The sequence below is a fragment of the Cyprinodon variegatus genome, unplaced genomic scaffold, assembly GCF_000732505.1.
Source record: "Cyprinodon variegatus isolate N-32 unplaced genomic scaffold, C_variegatus-1.0 Scaffold20, whole genome shotgun sequence".
NCBI classification, from domain to species: Eukaryota; Metazoa; Chordata; class Actinopteri; order Cyprinodontiformes; family Cyprinodontidae; genus Cyprinodon; species Cyprinodon variegatus.
Genome location: NW_015150473.1, coordinates 937446 through 955118, shown reverse-complemented (window position 1 = coordinate 955118; position 17673 = coordinate 937446). Strand labels below are relative to the sequence as shown.

Below are 17673 nucleotides of genomic sequence, written 5' to 3'. Positions count from 1 at the left end.
ATAATATATTACATTTCTGACTGTATATCCCTGTAATTATTACACACTGTAGCTTTAAGTTCTGGATAGAGAATATTGACAGACACAATTTTTTTTCTTATCTGAAATGCAACATTTTTATATATCCTCCGAGTAAATTTAAAAGAGAAATAACAATATCAAATCATTATTTCCTAATTTCGTTGCAAAGTTACACCAGATAATTGAAATGCAAAGCATTTATAAGGTAAAGGAAATTTCAAACAAAGGTTTGCACTTTTGAATCATCAACAGCAGACTGTGAAATAAAAGTTTTTTTTTGTTTTTTTTTAGAGTCACAGCAAAGACAACTTTTGGATTAACTGTTCCCATATTGCCAGATCTTTGTCCACCTTAGCAGAATCCCTAAACTTCTAGAGCCTCACACTGCCATAGACACTCACAGACACACTCAGGTATTCTTTCTTACCTGATGCTGCTCATGCTGCCCGCGTCTGATCCCAGCTTACATCTCTCCAGCTGCGTGGCGACAATCTGACGCTCAGCTTCAAGTTCTCTGGTTAGACGTTCAAACTGAAGCTCCTGATGAAAAAGAAAAACAAACCCTTACATGAAATTCAGCAAACAAAGTAATTTTAGGGATATCATCAAGTACATTTCACATCACATTTAGGCTGAAGTGAAGAAAGAGCTAATAGCCTGAAAAACAATTATTTTACAAAGGCTCCCTTATGTGAAAAGGGTTTGCTGTTTGTTGAAGATAATGTTCTCAAAAGTACAATTTAAGACATTTTTTCACTTAAATATTCAACTGTTCCATGAACAAAAATATCATCTGGTCATTGAGGTCTTAAAAATATAAAACAATAAAACAATAAAAAAAAAACACTCTTTCTGCAACTTAAAAGGTCATAAAGTAAAAAAATATATATTCTGGTTATAAAATGTGCTTTATTCATCTAACCTCAAAAAACCTAAGCTCCCTTATGAAATTATATTTTAAAGTATTTTTAGGTGTGTTTTTTTAATAATTTAATTTAAAAAGAAAAACATCCCCAAAGGACCAAGTTTCAGTTTTTATTGACCATGAATGTAGGAGATGTTACAAGAGTCTGCAAAAAGTTACAAAGTTACAAAAAGTTTGACGTGAATATTGAGGTTCACACCAATATGCAATATGCAAATATCAAAACACACCAAATATATACAAAGCAGGTGACTGAATGATTAGAATAATCATTTTATAATCCAGATGTCATGGGTTTTATTAGCTCCCCCTTGCCATTGGTTGGTGTGCCCCTAGGCAAGGCACTTAGCACCAAGTTGCCTACCAGTATAAAGAGCAGTGCTAATGTTGGTTTCAGTTTGTCTGAGAGGCAGGTTTGATTAGAGAAGTCTCGTATAAATTTAGTCCATTTACCATATTCTAAATTTCTAACTAAGTTTTTTTCGTAAGTCATTGTTTGCATGTACAGTATTTGGTTTGGCGAAGTTGCATCTGATCACATCTTATTCGTTAATATATTCTAAGATTAGACACTGTATAACATGTGATGGGCCTTTTTTTTACCTACGTAATTTCAGAAACTGACAAACAGCAAAATATATTGTTTCTGTGCTGTGATGCATAAAACCCTACAACCTGAATTAATTCAAGGGAAGTCAAAGGGCAGTTATTGTGCCATAGGAGTTAGAATAATGCATGGTGTTACTATTCTAGCAGGAACGTTCTAGAGGGTGGATTGTAATAGGAAGCATTTGCTGACCAAGGGATTTATTTATTGAATTGACTTTCTAAAAGGTCACTTTTTACCCATAACCCTCTGTAAATGCATAAGTGCATATGTAAAATGAAGCATATACTTGTGAACTTAAGAACCGTGTGAAGGTGGATAAAATGCAGGAAACTGCACCACACTAAAGATGTTTTAGATAGTAATGGTACATGTGTAAAAAAAAAAATGTAATGCAGATGATCGAGAGAGAGTAAGAGACAGTAGATTGCTTTTTGTTGTATTTTAGTCATTTGAACCTCTGATTAAAGGGATCCTGCTTCACTATCTTGATATTTCAAACTAGACACATGCCCCCCAACACAACACAGCCCCATGCCTACCATTTCCTTCTCAGTTTTTCCCTTGAACCTTTTTGTACATGTACTTTCATCAGCAGTTTACTCATAAATATGCACACTCCTATTTTCTGTTTTCAAATCAAATTCACAATTGCTTGTGCCCAATTAAAACCCCTACAAGAACAATAAGCATTGTGCACTAGTGTTATGCAGTGGTGTTTTAAGCTCATTGGTTCACTGCTTATGAGATGTAAGATAACACAGACACTAATTAAAAACAATATCTCACCCCATGAGATGACTGGTGTTACACGGTTTATTACAAGTCCTTCTGTCTTTCTCCTTGCTTTCCTTTGTTTATTGTTTAGGAAATGTTGCATCAGTTTCACAGCTTTAAATACAGCAAGATAAATCTCAAACATGTGAATGAAGAAGCAGTTCCAAACCTTACTTCATTTTTTTTTTTAGTAAGTACGCAGAGAGATTGAATGGGCTCTATTACACCCTTGGGACCTTCATGTCTGAATTACAGCTTTGTTTTAAAGAGAGCTTCCTTCCTTCAAAGCTCTGGTGTGCTTCTCAAAGCATGCTGCTTTGTCACCTGGTTTGCGACAGTCACAAATTATTTAAATCCTCAAAGTGTAAAAATGCAAATCCCTGAACCCAGAGTGCCATTATGCTAATTGATTATTTATTATGCCTCAGTGATAAAAAATATTAACTAGCTTTTAAAGCAACAAAGAAATGTCTGGAATAGATCTGTAACATAGTGGGCAAGTTCTGCATTGGGGAGAGCTGTCCAGTTTTACATAACCTTTCATCAAGAGCTTTATTAATTTTAAAGACTTAAAACAAGAAAATGTCCCACTAGTCATTTATCATAGCAAATGAAGATAAATGGCTAGTGAATAATACTTATTTTGTGAACCTGGCAATAAATAATCCCAGTATTTCTGCTAGAAGTGTTGCATTTTATCAGAATCATAAATACTTTAATAATCCCAGAGGGAAATTACTTACTAATTACTTATGTTTATATGGCACTAAGAACATATAAGCCATGTCTAAGTCTTTGCATTTAAATTAAGATAAATTGGAAAAATCTGATGCAACATTTAAGATAGTCAGGATAGCAAAACTGTAATACATTGCTCTATGACTGCGATCAGAATGACACAACTCCCCTAAATCCAAGGTTGGGTACCTGACTAGACTCCCTTGTCAGACATTTTGACATATACTTTTCCAGAGAGGCCTGAGAGTGTCATCCAAAGTTGAATAAATAACTTACGAGTTCCTTGAGGAGCTCAGAGTAAATCTCATCCTCTTCAGGTCACTGCCACTGTGAATTTGTTAAAATACCTCCAAACCCTCATCCCCAATGATAGGCAGTCTACTTTAGACTTTGGTTTCTTTTCAATAGGAAAGGTTTATGTATCAGATTGAGATTCATACCTCATTCAACTACACTGCCCTAAATAATTATAGGAATCACTGTTAAAGATCTAGTTAATAACCTTGAAATAATTTACTATTTTGTTATTGGAGTATAATCTCTAATCTTACAATAACATAATAATCTTCACAATACTAAACGTTTTTACAAGGGTACAAAAGTGTTTGCCCCCCCTTGTCCAAATGTGTACATAAAAAGGGTGATAAGAGCTAGTGTTTAATAAAATAAATAATGAAAACAAGTCAGAACAGTCTGATCATGAATCCTTATGAGTTATCACAGTATGGCCAAAGGATAAAATGATTGCTCTTGTGCTATGCATCAGACTTATTCTCTTAGGCAAATAAATTACCCTACAAAATAAAAAGAACTCATGGATAACCAGTCACATTCACAAAATCAAACATCCAGGTAGTCAGGTGGTATTAAAAGCATCAATCACTTAGCACTGTTTTCTAAGGGAATACAGCCGCTGACATTGTTATTAGGTTGTAACGTGTTGTTAAAATTTATCAAAATTTACATTATAAAACTACTCCCCTGTTGACTTGATTCAGGACTTTTGCAACATGACAGTTAATGCAAGGATAGACCTTCTGAGAGATCACCTATGGGGATAGTCCTGAGCGGAGAGAAGCAGAGTACAAAGAACGCTGAGCCCCAAAAACACAGCATGGTTGGACAGATCAGAAACAATTTGGGTGAGCGTAAAACACATTTCCAGTGACATCCAATATCCTCTCAGGACTCAACCTTAAACCTACAGTAAAGGCTTGTTCAGTTGTAAAACATTTACATTTCAGGTGTAGGTTCATTTTTTGTGACATGGACAGCACACTATTTGCAGCATTTTATTCTCTATGGGGTTTTCTCCCTCTGTACCCAATATTCTGGCCACCTCTACTGGGGATTGTGAGGCAGCTCCCAGATTTAAAAGAAGGAAGACTAAACTTTACACAGGACCATACTGCACAGCTGTATTTTTACATCCCTAAACTTTTTGCAGTTTTATTATATTTTTTTTTCTCCACACAAAAAGTAAAAAAATATTTTGGTTTTAAGACATGATTAACCAGGAGTACCAATATATTCAATTGCTGCAGAACCGCAGCTAAAGTCCACAGCACTCTATCCCCATACAAACAAATTAAGTATTCTTTCTTTCGCTCTACCTGTTCCATGTGATAGGAGGAGCGACTATAAACATTAAATGTTAATAAACATGTAATGACAGGCTACGAAGACTGACCATGCAGAACACATACCTGCATTTTTGCTTGTATCAATGCTAAACTAAATATTTCCCTGGCATTCCAGCATTGCTTTAGTTTACTCTGGGAATGACACAAGGCGGCCGGACCAGATTCAACCCTGGTCACAGATCTGGATTCCCTGGCATGGTTGGCTTCAGTGATGTTTGCAGGTTTTAAATCAACTTAGGTTGATAAACCTAAATTACATTTGTTTCCAAAATGCGATTCACGTGTCTTATTAAATGGCATTTCAAAATAAAGACTGAGCTCATTAAAGAATAGGAAGTAACTTGCCACAGCCTTTTCGAGGCTTTAGGTGGGCATGGGTGGGTGGATATTTTACCTAAGATATACAATCCTGATATTGTTGTTATTAATATTCCAATTTCTTTTTTAAAGCTTAACAAATAGATAAAAAAATGACAGGAAATGAAGGTATTAAGTTGTTAGTCTGGAAGACACAGATGTATGGATAACTAAGACAAAACCTGTGAGGTTAGACACCAGCAAAATTTAAGGAATTTCTCTTGTTGCTCATCAGTTATTACATGGATATTATAAGCATAATAAAGCAATTTGGAGTGAATTATTTCTGATGAGAAACATAACTCCTCTTCCCAGAAGTAAATTATCTTAGTCAGTTGTTCTTGGGCTCACATAGTGCAATTTTAAGATAAGTAGTAAATAAATAAGAAACTAAGCAAGTAAATAATTATAACTTAAGTTGAAAGTTACTCATGGTAATCTACTGGTTTATTTAAAGAGGATTTGAAAAGATTTTCCTCTTTATTTCCTTTTTTGCCTAATGCTTTAATGCAATGTTATTCGACACAATATATATGGGAGACAGAGCAAAGACTGGGCTAATCAGCCAATAGGGAGTAGGTGTGGATAGAAGTAACTACCGTAGAAGGGAGCTAAGGGAAAGAAGACTAGCACAAGGGGCAACAGATAGTGCCTCCAGAAAATGCAACACAACTTAAATATAACACAAAATGGAAAAGAAACCAATAACCAACAAGAGAATGACACAGATAACTGAAAACTCAAAAATAAATATATATATACTTTTTGAGTTTCTTATATGTGTGTGTGTGTGTGTGCAGAGTCTCTAAAGGTATGTTAGCCTACAGAAATTCACTTCCTTTATCAGAATAAGGTCATTTCTCTTCAACAGCCAGTAAGCTCCCACAACAAGCCTTAGGGTCATAGAAACAGTAGTTTGTTTGGTATCTTGGCTGCTTGCTAAGAAAGAAACATTAGGAAACAGAGGGAATTGCACTATCAACAGTAAACAGAGAATATGCAAAATCATGATCCTCAGCTTCCACTCAGAAGAGATGCACTGTGAAACTATCTTGCCAAAATCCTGTTTAACTCTGACCATCAAATATGGGAAAGCAAAACTCTGACAAACTAAAGGAGGAGTACAACTGAAGGTTACTCGCCTCATGCATCTTACATTCTTTGATATTAAGATCAGCTTTATCATTTTCAATACAGACAACTGAAGCTTATATAACCAGTATAGAATTTAGCAGAGAATCGTTTCTGCTTGCCCTCCTATGCATGTCCTGTCTGTCACTTTAATGAGCATGTAAAACCCTATCAGGAAAAGATTTCAGGAAAGGAAGGCTAGGGGACAGGAAAGAAAGAGGAGAAAGATGAAGGAATCCAACAGAGACAAAGACAACTGCTGATGAATGCCACATGAAATGATACCCAGGGGAGGGAAAACTGATCCACTCTAACTGAATGTGCAACCGTGTGCAAAAAAAGAGAAGGTAGTTTTCAAGTCAAGCATGGAGGGTGTGCCGTTACAAGCTGCAGAGAAAACAATCTAAAACCTGACTCCTTTAATTCTAAGGTTCTACAAATTCAAATGTGAAAAGAGAAAAATAGAATCACACTACATTTTCAAAAGAGAAAAGTCAATCTTTCTTCACGTGTTTAAATGAATCCACAGAAGCAATAACCTTAGTAAAATAGGAAAACATATTCTACATTATTGTTTTATTTATTTTACTTACTACTATAGAAGCAGCAAACTCAATATTATATTTATACATTTAAGTTCAAGACACACCTAAAATTATCTGACCATATCTAGAAGTTACATAGAATGATAACAAAAAATAAGGAACAACTTAATTTTTACATGCTAACATTAGAGTAGATATATGTATGTCTTAATATTTAAACACTAAAAAGCATACATTCATATTTTAAAATCAATATAGTCAGCAGCTATGTTTGTTGTGCTTTCCTTGCAACCAAATCTATGCCAGGTAAAGTGTTTGCAGTGCTGAAACCCTCATTCATCACTATTTTATACATCTAGTATTATGATACAGAATAATGTAGACATGGTGCTCATCGATTCCCACTGTGATAGCATCTTCTCCATCCCCTGCTTTACATGCCCTATTGTATGTAAGCCACAAATGTGCCACACAGTGCAGCACATACTGATTGAATGAGTCAATTTAGAAAACAGTGGGAGTGATGTTGGGCGAATATATGAATTCCAGGTTTAATACATCATAGTCAACAGTATTCAAACTGGATCTAATATTCTCTGTGCTGTAATAAACTTCTGCACACAACTTGTGTACTGCTGTTTCAAGATCAAAGAGGGCTTACCTTTTTTTTATAATTTACATGTTTAAAACCCTTCAGTTAGGTGATCGTATAGAAGCTTTAAATAGAATAGAATAAAATAGACTAGAATAGAATAGAACAGAATAGAATAGAAAATCTCTTTATTGTCCCACAATTCTGGCGTTTAAAGCAGCAAAAAGGTTATAGAAAAAATTGTCATACAAATGTGGACCTTAAAAAAATGTACAAGAGTAACATAAACAGATATAATTCATTCTTTGTTATGTAATTTAAAAGGTTAATATTTTATTCGTTCTTTGTGATAAAGAGTGTATTCGCATGTCTCAGAATGATGCTTTCAGATCCAAAGGCCCTCACCGCTAAGGTAGTACCATGCTGATAAAGGCAATCTGGCCAGGCTAGAGCAATACAACAGACAGATCTTCACTTTTAAATCATTATTTAACTAAAGCTGTAAAGACAAATAAATAAATAGATCCAAGGAACCAATCATGTTCTGTGGCAGTTCACTTTGCCATAAAAAATGATCTCAGTAATACACATTTAGTAAAGGTGCCATACCAGGGCAAGAACCAGTTCTTCAGGAGCACTTCTTCTTTTGGCCCCTATCTAGAACTTTAACAAGTAATTGAATTCATTTATCAACTTAATTTATTAGTCTTCAACTTCAAAACTTAATACATTTTTTAGCTTTTTTTTATTGTCATTACACTGTCACAAGTACAGAGCAACAAAACTCACTCTCTGTATTTAACCCATCTCTTTGGGTTTAAGTGGGCTGCCAATGTGCGTCGCCTAGGGAGCAGTGTGGGGTTAACGGTCTTGCTCAGGGACCCAGAGTGTCAGTTCGCGGGAGTGGGGCTTGAACTTAGAACATCTGGATTCCAAGCGCAATGCCCTAACCACTAGGCCACACTCCCCCTAATTAATTAATTGTTACCCCTTAATTGTTCCTAATTTGTTTAAGTTGGAGCAGCTATTTCTTTTTCGAGTGCAGTTTATCTACAATAGAATGCTGCTGCCTATGCCCTCATTAACATCGGACTCAAACTGAATATGGTGCTGCTGTGGTCTTATAGGTCAAGTGTACTCTGCATACCCAGAACCTGACATGGAGAAGCAGCTTTTAGTTCCTATGCTCCACTCATGTGGAAACTCCCAGAAAACTGTAGAAAGGCTAAAACCTAAACTGCTTTTAATCAAGATCAAAATCGTATTTGTTTAAATGTCAAGATTGGGTGGAGGCTTTTGAGGAGATCAGGAGGCAGAGGTGAATCTTGTAGATTTAATGACAGAACTGAGGCCAAATACAAAAATACAAAATACAAGAACCAAAAGACCAGAAAACCAAACAACAACAAGGAACCAGCACAGAGTGACTGCAGAGATGGAGTATATAAGAGGATTTAGAACAAAGGATGGGCTAATGAGCTTAATAAGGAGCAGGTGTGAGTGTAAGTAATTAGAAGGAAGGCAAGGGGAAAGGAAAGAAGCAAAAGGGGGCAACAAAGAGTAACTAAACCTGCTTGAATATAATGGAAAATAAACCAAAGATCAACAAAACAGAACAACTGAAAATTCAAGAGTCCCAAAAGGGAAGATCCATAACATTAAAGGGGATTTTGACTGTGCAGAACAGAACAATTGAGCCACAGCAGACACAAGGATAAAAGTGTGTGACTAAATTAAATTTACTTGGTAAAGTAATAGCACGAATTAACATAAAATTAGTACAGTGATGTCCCATCAAAGAGGACAAAAATAAAATCTAGCTAAGTGCTTATTTCCACGGTGGTTTGACTCATAAAGGTCTGCTGCATGTGTGAAAGACAATTTCCTGTTGTTTTCTCTTTTTTCCCAGTAGAATAAAGATTCACAAATTAATTTGAAATCTTGGATGCTAAAGTTAAAACGGAAAACTTGATGAACCCACCTGTTTGCTAAAGTTACAATAGACATAACTGAGGTACTACAAAGCATGCAATATGTGTATCAACAAGGTAATTTTAAAATGCTTTATATTAAAAGACCACATCCAGAGTGATTTTATGTAAGATTAACACAAATAATTCAAATCAAACTGCTTGAAATGAATTCTCTGTATATGTTACTCTAAGAAAATAAAATTCAAAGTTCTAAATGTAAAAAGAATGATTGTGGATATATATGAAACCTAAATAATTACTGTAAATATATTGTATTTTTTTATTTTTTAAACAGCAAAAGTAAAGCTTCCTTTGATTAAAGCAAATATAACTTTTTTATCTCTAAGAAACTAAAAATGTAAAAAAAAATCTGAAGATTTTAGCTGTTCTATAGACCAAGTGTGTTGTTATTTTATAGCTTAACTATCTTCAGAAGTTCTAAGCAATATATGCTCTATTACGTGATAAAATTACTTTGACATTTAAAAGTAGTTTTTAGTTACCCGATTTGTAGATTATTGTGGAAAATCTGTAGATTATAATGCATCTTTTAAAATATAGTGGGTAAACAAGTCGTGTAGAATAAGCACCTGCATTAAGGTTTTGAATTCAATAAAAAAAACATTATCTAGAGCTGAGATGTATGATCGCCAACAGCTGGCGTATAACAGTTTTATATGCGTTATAAATATTCAACACATAAACACAGCAGTACTCTGACAGATCTCTCCTACATTAAATTATTTAAGAGTTCTGTGGGCAAAATGAAATCAACTCTCTTTTCATCTGCAATATCTTTTTTCTCCACACTGTCACTTGCCCTGTTTTGTCTTTTTTATTTTAGTTTTTTCTTTTTTTTTGGTTTCTGCTTTTTTATTTATTTTAGGAAAATGCTTTGGTCTATTATCTTTGAACCAGACAAAATTCATGCAATTCAGAACTTACAATTTGTATGCTACAATGTTATCAAACCTCGACACATTCAACATAACCTCTATTATGACCATATCATATTATTTAGTCTGTTTCAGAAGAAAACGAAAAGAAAAACAACCAGAAAAGAGACCAGACTAAATAGAATAGAATAAAGCGAATGTGGACTGGTTTTATCAGGTGGAAAAAAAGAAGAGAAGTGAAAAAGAAATGTTAATTAATGTATAGCACTTTGAATTGTACTTGTAATGAATTGTGATATAAAAATAAACTTGCCATGCCTTTCCTGGTTATTCCTTTTCTCTAGATTTGTGTCATTTTTTTCCTTTGTTTTGGTTTTTCAGTAAAGGAATCATTGTTTAGCTTTAAATAGACAAAATAATAATGATAACTTAACTATATATCTGATGCTTTAAAGGACAGAGAACCTGAAGGTAAACATATTATCTTAACTGGAAGCATTTACATATCAAAGGAGATTAAAATGCCAAAAGCTCACTTTTATAAACTACAATTAAATGCTTAGGAGATTTTTCTACACTGTTGCAACATGTTGACGTGATTTGCTTCAACACTTTCTGTTAGCACTTTTTTAAAAAGTACACATTATTTTGAAAGACTGTCCAAAATGTTACTTGTCTAAGATTTCCAAATAACTTATGCATGCAGTTAGGAAGGGCTGGTTTTAAGGTGGATGATTAGCAGATATATTAACAGATAAGCTACTTTAAAAGAAAAATTCTATCATAAGCATATTTACATAATCATATCATGTAAATTTATTTTATTTACTAATGAGCAACTTTCATACACATTAAGGCCTTGTATTCCACAGGTATATTTAAAGCTCCTAAAGCAGTTGCATACTCAACCCAATTTAGGTCAGCAATAACAAAATACATCGAATTTTCTTTGATAAGTAGCCCCTTTATAAAGTAAGCACAGCTCAATGATTATAAAAACTTATCTTTTAAACCATTAGCTAAATGAAGCAGTCCCCTAAATATTTTGGCATATATATATATATATATATATATATATATATATATTCATCATATCACATAGATATATATCAGATGCAAATTTGATATTTAAGTTATAAGTAAGTTTTACATATGCAGTTGACATTGCTGTCACATATTTCTCTGCGTGGTTGTCATTAAAACCATCTTACCACAGGGTCATTACTGGGGTTAGTAGAGTGTCCCAATGTAGACAGGGTGCAGGCAGAATAACTGTTAAGGTGATTTATTGAAGAAACAAAGGAAAATTAATTACCAGCTGAAAAAACATTGAACACCCCAGAAGGAGTGAAGAATTATGAGGAACAAAAAATCCAGTAGAACCATGGGAACAACTAAACAGCAGCCTGCACGCAATGACTGAAACCTGGCAGCTTGAGGACCAGTGATTAATGACATGGAAAATCTGAGAGCGTTTACACTGATGTGCTGTAGCTGTGAGAGGTCGTTAACAAGGTTAAGGGTGGGTCTAACTTAGGAAGAATAAAAAAAAAATATGGGAGTAAATACAAGAAAAATAGTAAAAATGAAATTTTGAAAGAAAAAAACGATAAATATTTTCTAAATTCAAAAGTTACAAAAAGTTTGGATCTTGTTTAAAACACCTAAGAGTTGCACAATTATTTACTAATTGAATATTACAATCAATAATTAGGTTAAAAAAAATGTTCCAGCTTTTTATTGTCATTACACCGTCACAAATACATAGCAATGAAATTCACTCTCTGCATTTAACACATGAGTACTCTACCTATAGCCCACATATTTCTATGGTGGCTGCTGCTCTCTGAACCAGGGGAGCCTCCATGGTGTTAATTAAATCCAAGCATCATGTTTTGCATTGACAAATGTTTAAACACATAAAACCATCACTAGAACAGGTGAAAATAGCTGTTGTGAAGCGCTCTGAAATAATAAATTCCAGAAATCATTGCAAGAGTTCAGCACGAGATGACTGCTTTGAATGAACGATCACTTCTCCCTCCAGACTCATGAGGAAAATCTCCTTGCTGTCTGATCACTGTCAGTCAAAACTGTCAGGCAAACAGCATCGAGCAGTCAGCTTAACAACCAGCGCCGGTTCTATAGACCTTTTAAGAGGTTCAGCCTCGCTGGAGGGGATGTATTTTTGTGTATTATCCAATCAGGGCTCTACTTTCTCACTGCTTACCTCACTAGACCGAGGCTCAAACCTCAACATGTATTTCTCATAGAGGCTGAAGGCAGCGTCCTGCTGCTCCAGAGCGGGGAGGATATTGCATCCAAGAGTGGCTCAACAGCTGATTAATGTGCAACATTCTCATGAAATCAAGCATATTTTAGAGCTTATTTAATGGCTCCAACAGATACACGGAGAAACATCAGAGATCTCAGTGCAGAAATGCACAGTTCTAGGTACAGGTAAGATACTGAGAAGAAGGTTTATGGCTTGAGGCCTCTGGTAGAGTACCCAACCCTGAGATGAGGGAACCACCCATCCTGCCCAGTAGTACGAGGATTGTGTGAGAGAGCAGCTCTCACACAGACAGACAGACAGACAGACAGACATGTATACTCAACACAATTTACAACACATTATTTCTCTAGTTCTTACCCATTAGCAATATTTCTTATTTTTGCTTTCACTCCAGTGATGCCTTAGACTAAATGTGCTGAGGTATATGGCTCTTTGTATGGATAATGACAATTCTGATTTTAATTATGAGATATGTACAATGTCACACATTTAATGTTAAAGTTTTAGCCATTTTTTTTAAGAACTTGGAAGACAGAACAACCAGGCTTATGCTCAGTTAGTGTGGGTTTAGCGACAGACAAAATGTCATTTGGAAAATGTCACGGCTTAAATGGCAGTGCAGCTCTCTGTGCCTCTTAGTTTGTCGATTTGTGTGAGTGTGCATGTGCACATGTAGGTGTGAGTGTCCTCATATTTACTTTTACCCCCCAGCACACAGAGTAGGTATCTATAAAATATATATGGTACAAACTTTATGTAACTTAATTGTTAATTTAACCTTTTCTACAGATGGAGAGAAACGGCAGTCGTAAAAGGTTGGTTTTAATTCCCTGTTAGTACTGTGTGTAAAACCAGACTAACAGACTAGAAGCTGGAAAGTCTCTTCAGAATCCCCATCTTCACATTTTGACATGCAGTTTAAATATACACTAAGAAAGAAAACTCTTAATTTGTTTTTCTATCTAATCTGAGTATTTGGATTTCCTATTCCTCTTATACGAATTTAAAAGCTGACTCAATTAAAATGTCTCATTCAACCACATGTCAAAATAAAGATAGATCACAGAAAGGATTGAAAGAGTTTAGGGAAAAATAATGTATATTTGAGAGACTGTTTAATATTTTAACTACAGAAGGTGGTGGCAGCCTTTTAAAGATTTCTTGAGATCAGAGGACCGCACTTTTGGGTTCCTCAGACGAGTAGCAAAATTCTTGCCAAAAAAACTGCATGCATAAACACTCTTCTTTAAAACTTGCTAGTGAAGAGACCTTAAGCGGGACACTCACTTTCTTCTCCTCCTCTCTTCTCAGACTCTGAAATGAAATGTGGCTAATTTATAAATTTAAGAACTGTGACTCTGTAAAAGGTTTCAAAAAGTGTTCCATGATATAAAATCCAGTTACTTAACCAGTAACATGTCCACTGACTTCCAAGACAGCCTTTACTGACTGGGTTGGGTATCACCACCACATAATGTGGCAGAGGACCCCCAAACCCTCATAGGTTCTAACAAAACTTACAAGCACTTGTTTTGATCGATCAATAGGTTTAAGTTAATGCAACCATGCTGGTCACTGAGGCTCTAAGAGAATTAAAGATTAGGCGATGTCAGGATAACAAATTCTGTTGGATGATATATTGTCCCAAAAAATATTGTGATAAATGATAATATAATAATTAAGTTAAAATTCAAAGTCTTCTCACAGTGCAGCTGCCAGGCTCAGCTTTTAAACCAATGCCATCTCTGTCTTTCCATATCTAAGCTTGCATTTCTTTGGCTGGCTACATATCAATGACATGCTACACTTTCTACACAACGGAAGGAATATCTGTCTTGATCTTGGCGTTGGTGTCTGGTCTGATTACCCATTTCACTCACCTGCCTCTCTCCAACCAGTTCTCATTACCGCTAATCTGATCCACCTGCTTCAGCATCTATTTAACAAGCATTTGGTGAGAGTTCTCTAGAGTACCTGAGTGTTTCTGATTGCATGATTCTGCCTCTGGACCTTTGAGCCTGCCTGTCCCCATTATGAACTGTTTGCCTGACCTGTTTTCAGACTCCGGACAGATTTCTGCCTGTCTGTGAACCAAACCTGGAACTGTTTCCCCACTTCGTTCTGAATTTCCCTTCGGTACCTACTTGGACCTCTGATCTCCTGGCTCTGACTACCGAGCGCATCATCATCACCGGGTTTGGCTTCGACCTCTGGATTATCAAACCTTCCTTCGTTTACTCGGTTCTGATCTCCTGCCTATCCTCTGACCCCCGAGACATCAGCGTCTGGAACTCTCTGGGTGCTATGTCATGTAGGGCCGTGTCTCGTTGACAGCCGACAGGCTTGATCCAACCTCACCCTCTGAACTCGGATTGAACTATAAGACCAGGTTAGTGACTCATGTTCGTTATCATCCACCTCCAGATAGGCATTGTCACTAACCTGTTGTCTCCTCCTGCAGAGGTTCCTGCCTTAGATGCCGAAACTGTTCAATGCAGTTCAGTTTATGATGAACGTGGTGAGAAATCTAATTGTTTCTCTGCCTTGAATACTGGGTCCTATTTTTCTGAGTTTGGCAATATCGGGAGAAGTGAGTCAAGACTGATGGCCCAGAGACTCAATGAAATCAAACAAGCATGTACTGTGAGCTTATTTACATTTGTCTCATTACTCCCTTTTTATCATGAGGCTAATTAATTTATTGTTTATTGTGACAGATCTAAATATGTCTCTAGAGTTTCTCCATGCTTCAATTAATCATGTGTGATCATTTACTTTATACCTTATTCTCCAAACTGGTTGTGTTTTTATTGGGTATGTGTATCAAGGAATATGTAAACACAATTGGTGCATTTATGCCAGATGTATTATCCGAGTCCTAAAGGATAAATTAGAGTGAAAAGCATGAATAACATAAATATCACACAAACCATCAAGCTCAACAAAGGTGAATGTAGCAATCCAGTCTGCCAGTATTTTTATTTGATATTCATTTAGCGAATCAGAATAAAGCTATTACTAACTCTAACATGTGGGCTTACGGATTGTGTAGTTGATAAAAAACATTCAAAAATAAGTTCAGGTATCTTTTGGATCTATCTAAGCAGATCCAGTAACTTCATCAAACAACTACCAAACAATATTTAGTTCAACTTAATTGAATGATATGGTTCTATAAAGGGCTTTGCTCAATGAAATGATAATTTCGGTATAACTTAGGTTTCATGGTTTAAACAAAGACTAAGATTAACTCATTAACTTTTCAGAACGTAAAGTGTATTTTTCTTAATTTCTAGACAAAATCAGGTAGACAACAGTAATTATTGTGTGAATGGAAACACTATCAGACTTTCTTTTGAATGGTTTTCTCTTTGTGCTCTTGTGCTTTGTGCTTTCTCTTTGTAGACTAATGTGAATTTAAGGCCATATATTCTGCCCTCAGTTCTTTTTAAAATGTGCTGCATGTAAGACATGATGCTTGACAAGGTGTAATTCAGTGAAATTCTGGCTCTTATATCATGCCAAAGTACAGCAAAGGTTATCTCAAGGTTCTTTAGAAGACAGACAGATCCAGTTCTTATTCTGTTAAACAGAATTCAATATAGTTGAAATTTATCCAGTCTCTTAGATAAGGATGGAAACATACAATTCAATTGTACCCTCATGATTGTACAGCACTGAGACAGTAGAAAACAGCAACTTTCTTTTTAAAGGAAGAAACATCTAATATGCAGTAATATAACTCTACATGAGTACTAATATTGAACAAAAAATATTTTATATTTAATACCTTTTTCTTTACTTGGGGAAAAACATGAATACATATATTAATAATTAAAACAAAACAAACTAAAAAACAAATAAATTGTCTAATTCAGTCTGTCCATAAAGATTTGTAAAACATTTCTTCTAATTGTAACCAGTTAAGTACATATATTGTTTTCTTAGTCAGTTATATCTTATTTATGCCGTAATGGTACAGTCTGTATAGAATTACATAGAAGAATATTTACATGTCACATGCGATAAAGGCTAATGTCTGTTTTTTTGTATTTTTAATATTTCTCTGAACTTTGTAAAAAAAAATGTGTGTGAATTGTTTAGAAGGATTTGTGAAAGTGTGCTTCACATAGATCAACTTGCTCCTCAGCATCACGAAGACCAAGGAGATGACAGCTGGCTTTGGGAAAACGAGAGCAAATATTTCTCATCTGATCATCAGTGAGAATTGGTGTGGGTGGGTGGCTGACTTCCAGTTCTTGGAAGTGAATATTGAGGAAGACCAGAGCGGAAAATCTGAGCTGCTGATGAATGCCCAGCTGAGAGTAAACCTTCTGAGGGGGCTTCACAAAGAGACCCCTGGTGTTCTTTTATTGTTGCTCTACTGAGAGGATAATTTCCCTCTGTATGTTATGTGTGCTGTACACTTGCTGTACAGTGGCTGATTGGACAGCGCTCAATAGGGTTATTAATGTGACAAAAAGATAACTGATGCCTTCTCCCCTCACTTGAAAAACGTCATGGATTCCTCTGTCTTCAATAAACTCATAAAGAGGGCTTCTTATTCGGGTCATATACAAACGGATTAAACAAAGACAAGCAGATTAAACAAACGTTCCTACCCAGTTACATTACTTAAAATAAATACAGCTAAAATATAAAGGTAGATGCACCAATGGAAACAGTGGAATAAGTATGTATGTTTGTAAGTCTGTCCATCCATCCATTTTCTCCCACTTAGTCCTAGTCAGGGTCATGGTGGGGCAGTTGCCATCTCCTGCAGTCAATGGGCGGGGTACAACCTGAACAGGTCACCAATCTTTCGCAGGGCAACGCAGAGACACTGTAAGAGACCCAACCATGCACACACAGTCACACCTAAGAACAATTTGAATCTGTTATTTCAATGCTTATCTAACTTTGCTTTAAACCCTGGACTGTTGTAGCACTGGCCTCTTGAACCCCAGTCGGCCTCGGCAGATGGCCGCTCACACTGAGCCTGGTTCTGCTGGAGGTTTCTTCCTGTTAAAAGGGAATTTTTCCTCTCCACTGTCGCTACAAGCATGCTTAGTGTGAGGGATTGTATTTGAGTCAATGAGTCAATGCAATCAACTGGTTTTCCTTAGATAGAAAACTGAATCAATTTGTCTGTATTATCTGATGAACTGTAAA

The 17673-nt window shown here is 35.6% G+C and overlaps 1 protein-coding gene across 3 annotated transcripts in view; it reads right to left on the bottom strand.

Moving 5' to 3' along the window:
• LOC107094192 (catenin delta-2-like) overlaps window positions 1-17673 on the bottom strand; it is a 303403-nt gene that overhangs the window by 207012 nt on the left and 78718 nt on the right. For all 3 annotated transcript variants that reach the window (XM_015389646.1, XM_015389668.1, XM_015389657.1), the window contains exon 3: window positions 449-561. In XM_015389646.1, the coding sequence (XP_015245132.1) occupies window positions 449-561 (113 nt within the window). The remainder of the gene's footprint in view (window positions 1-448; window positions 562-17673) is intronic.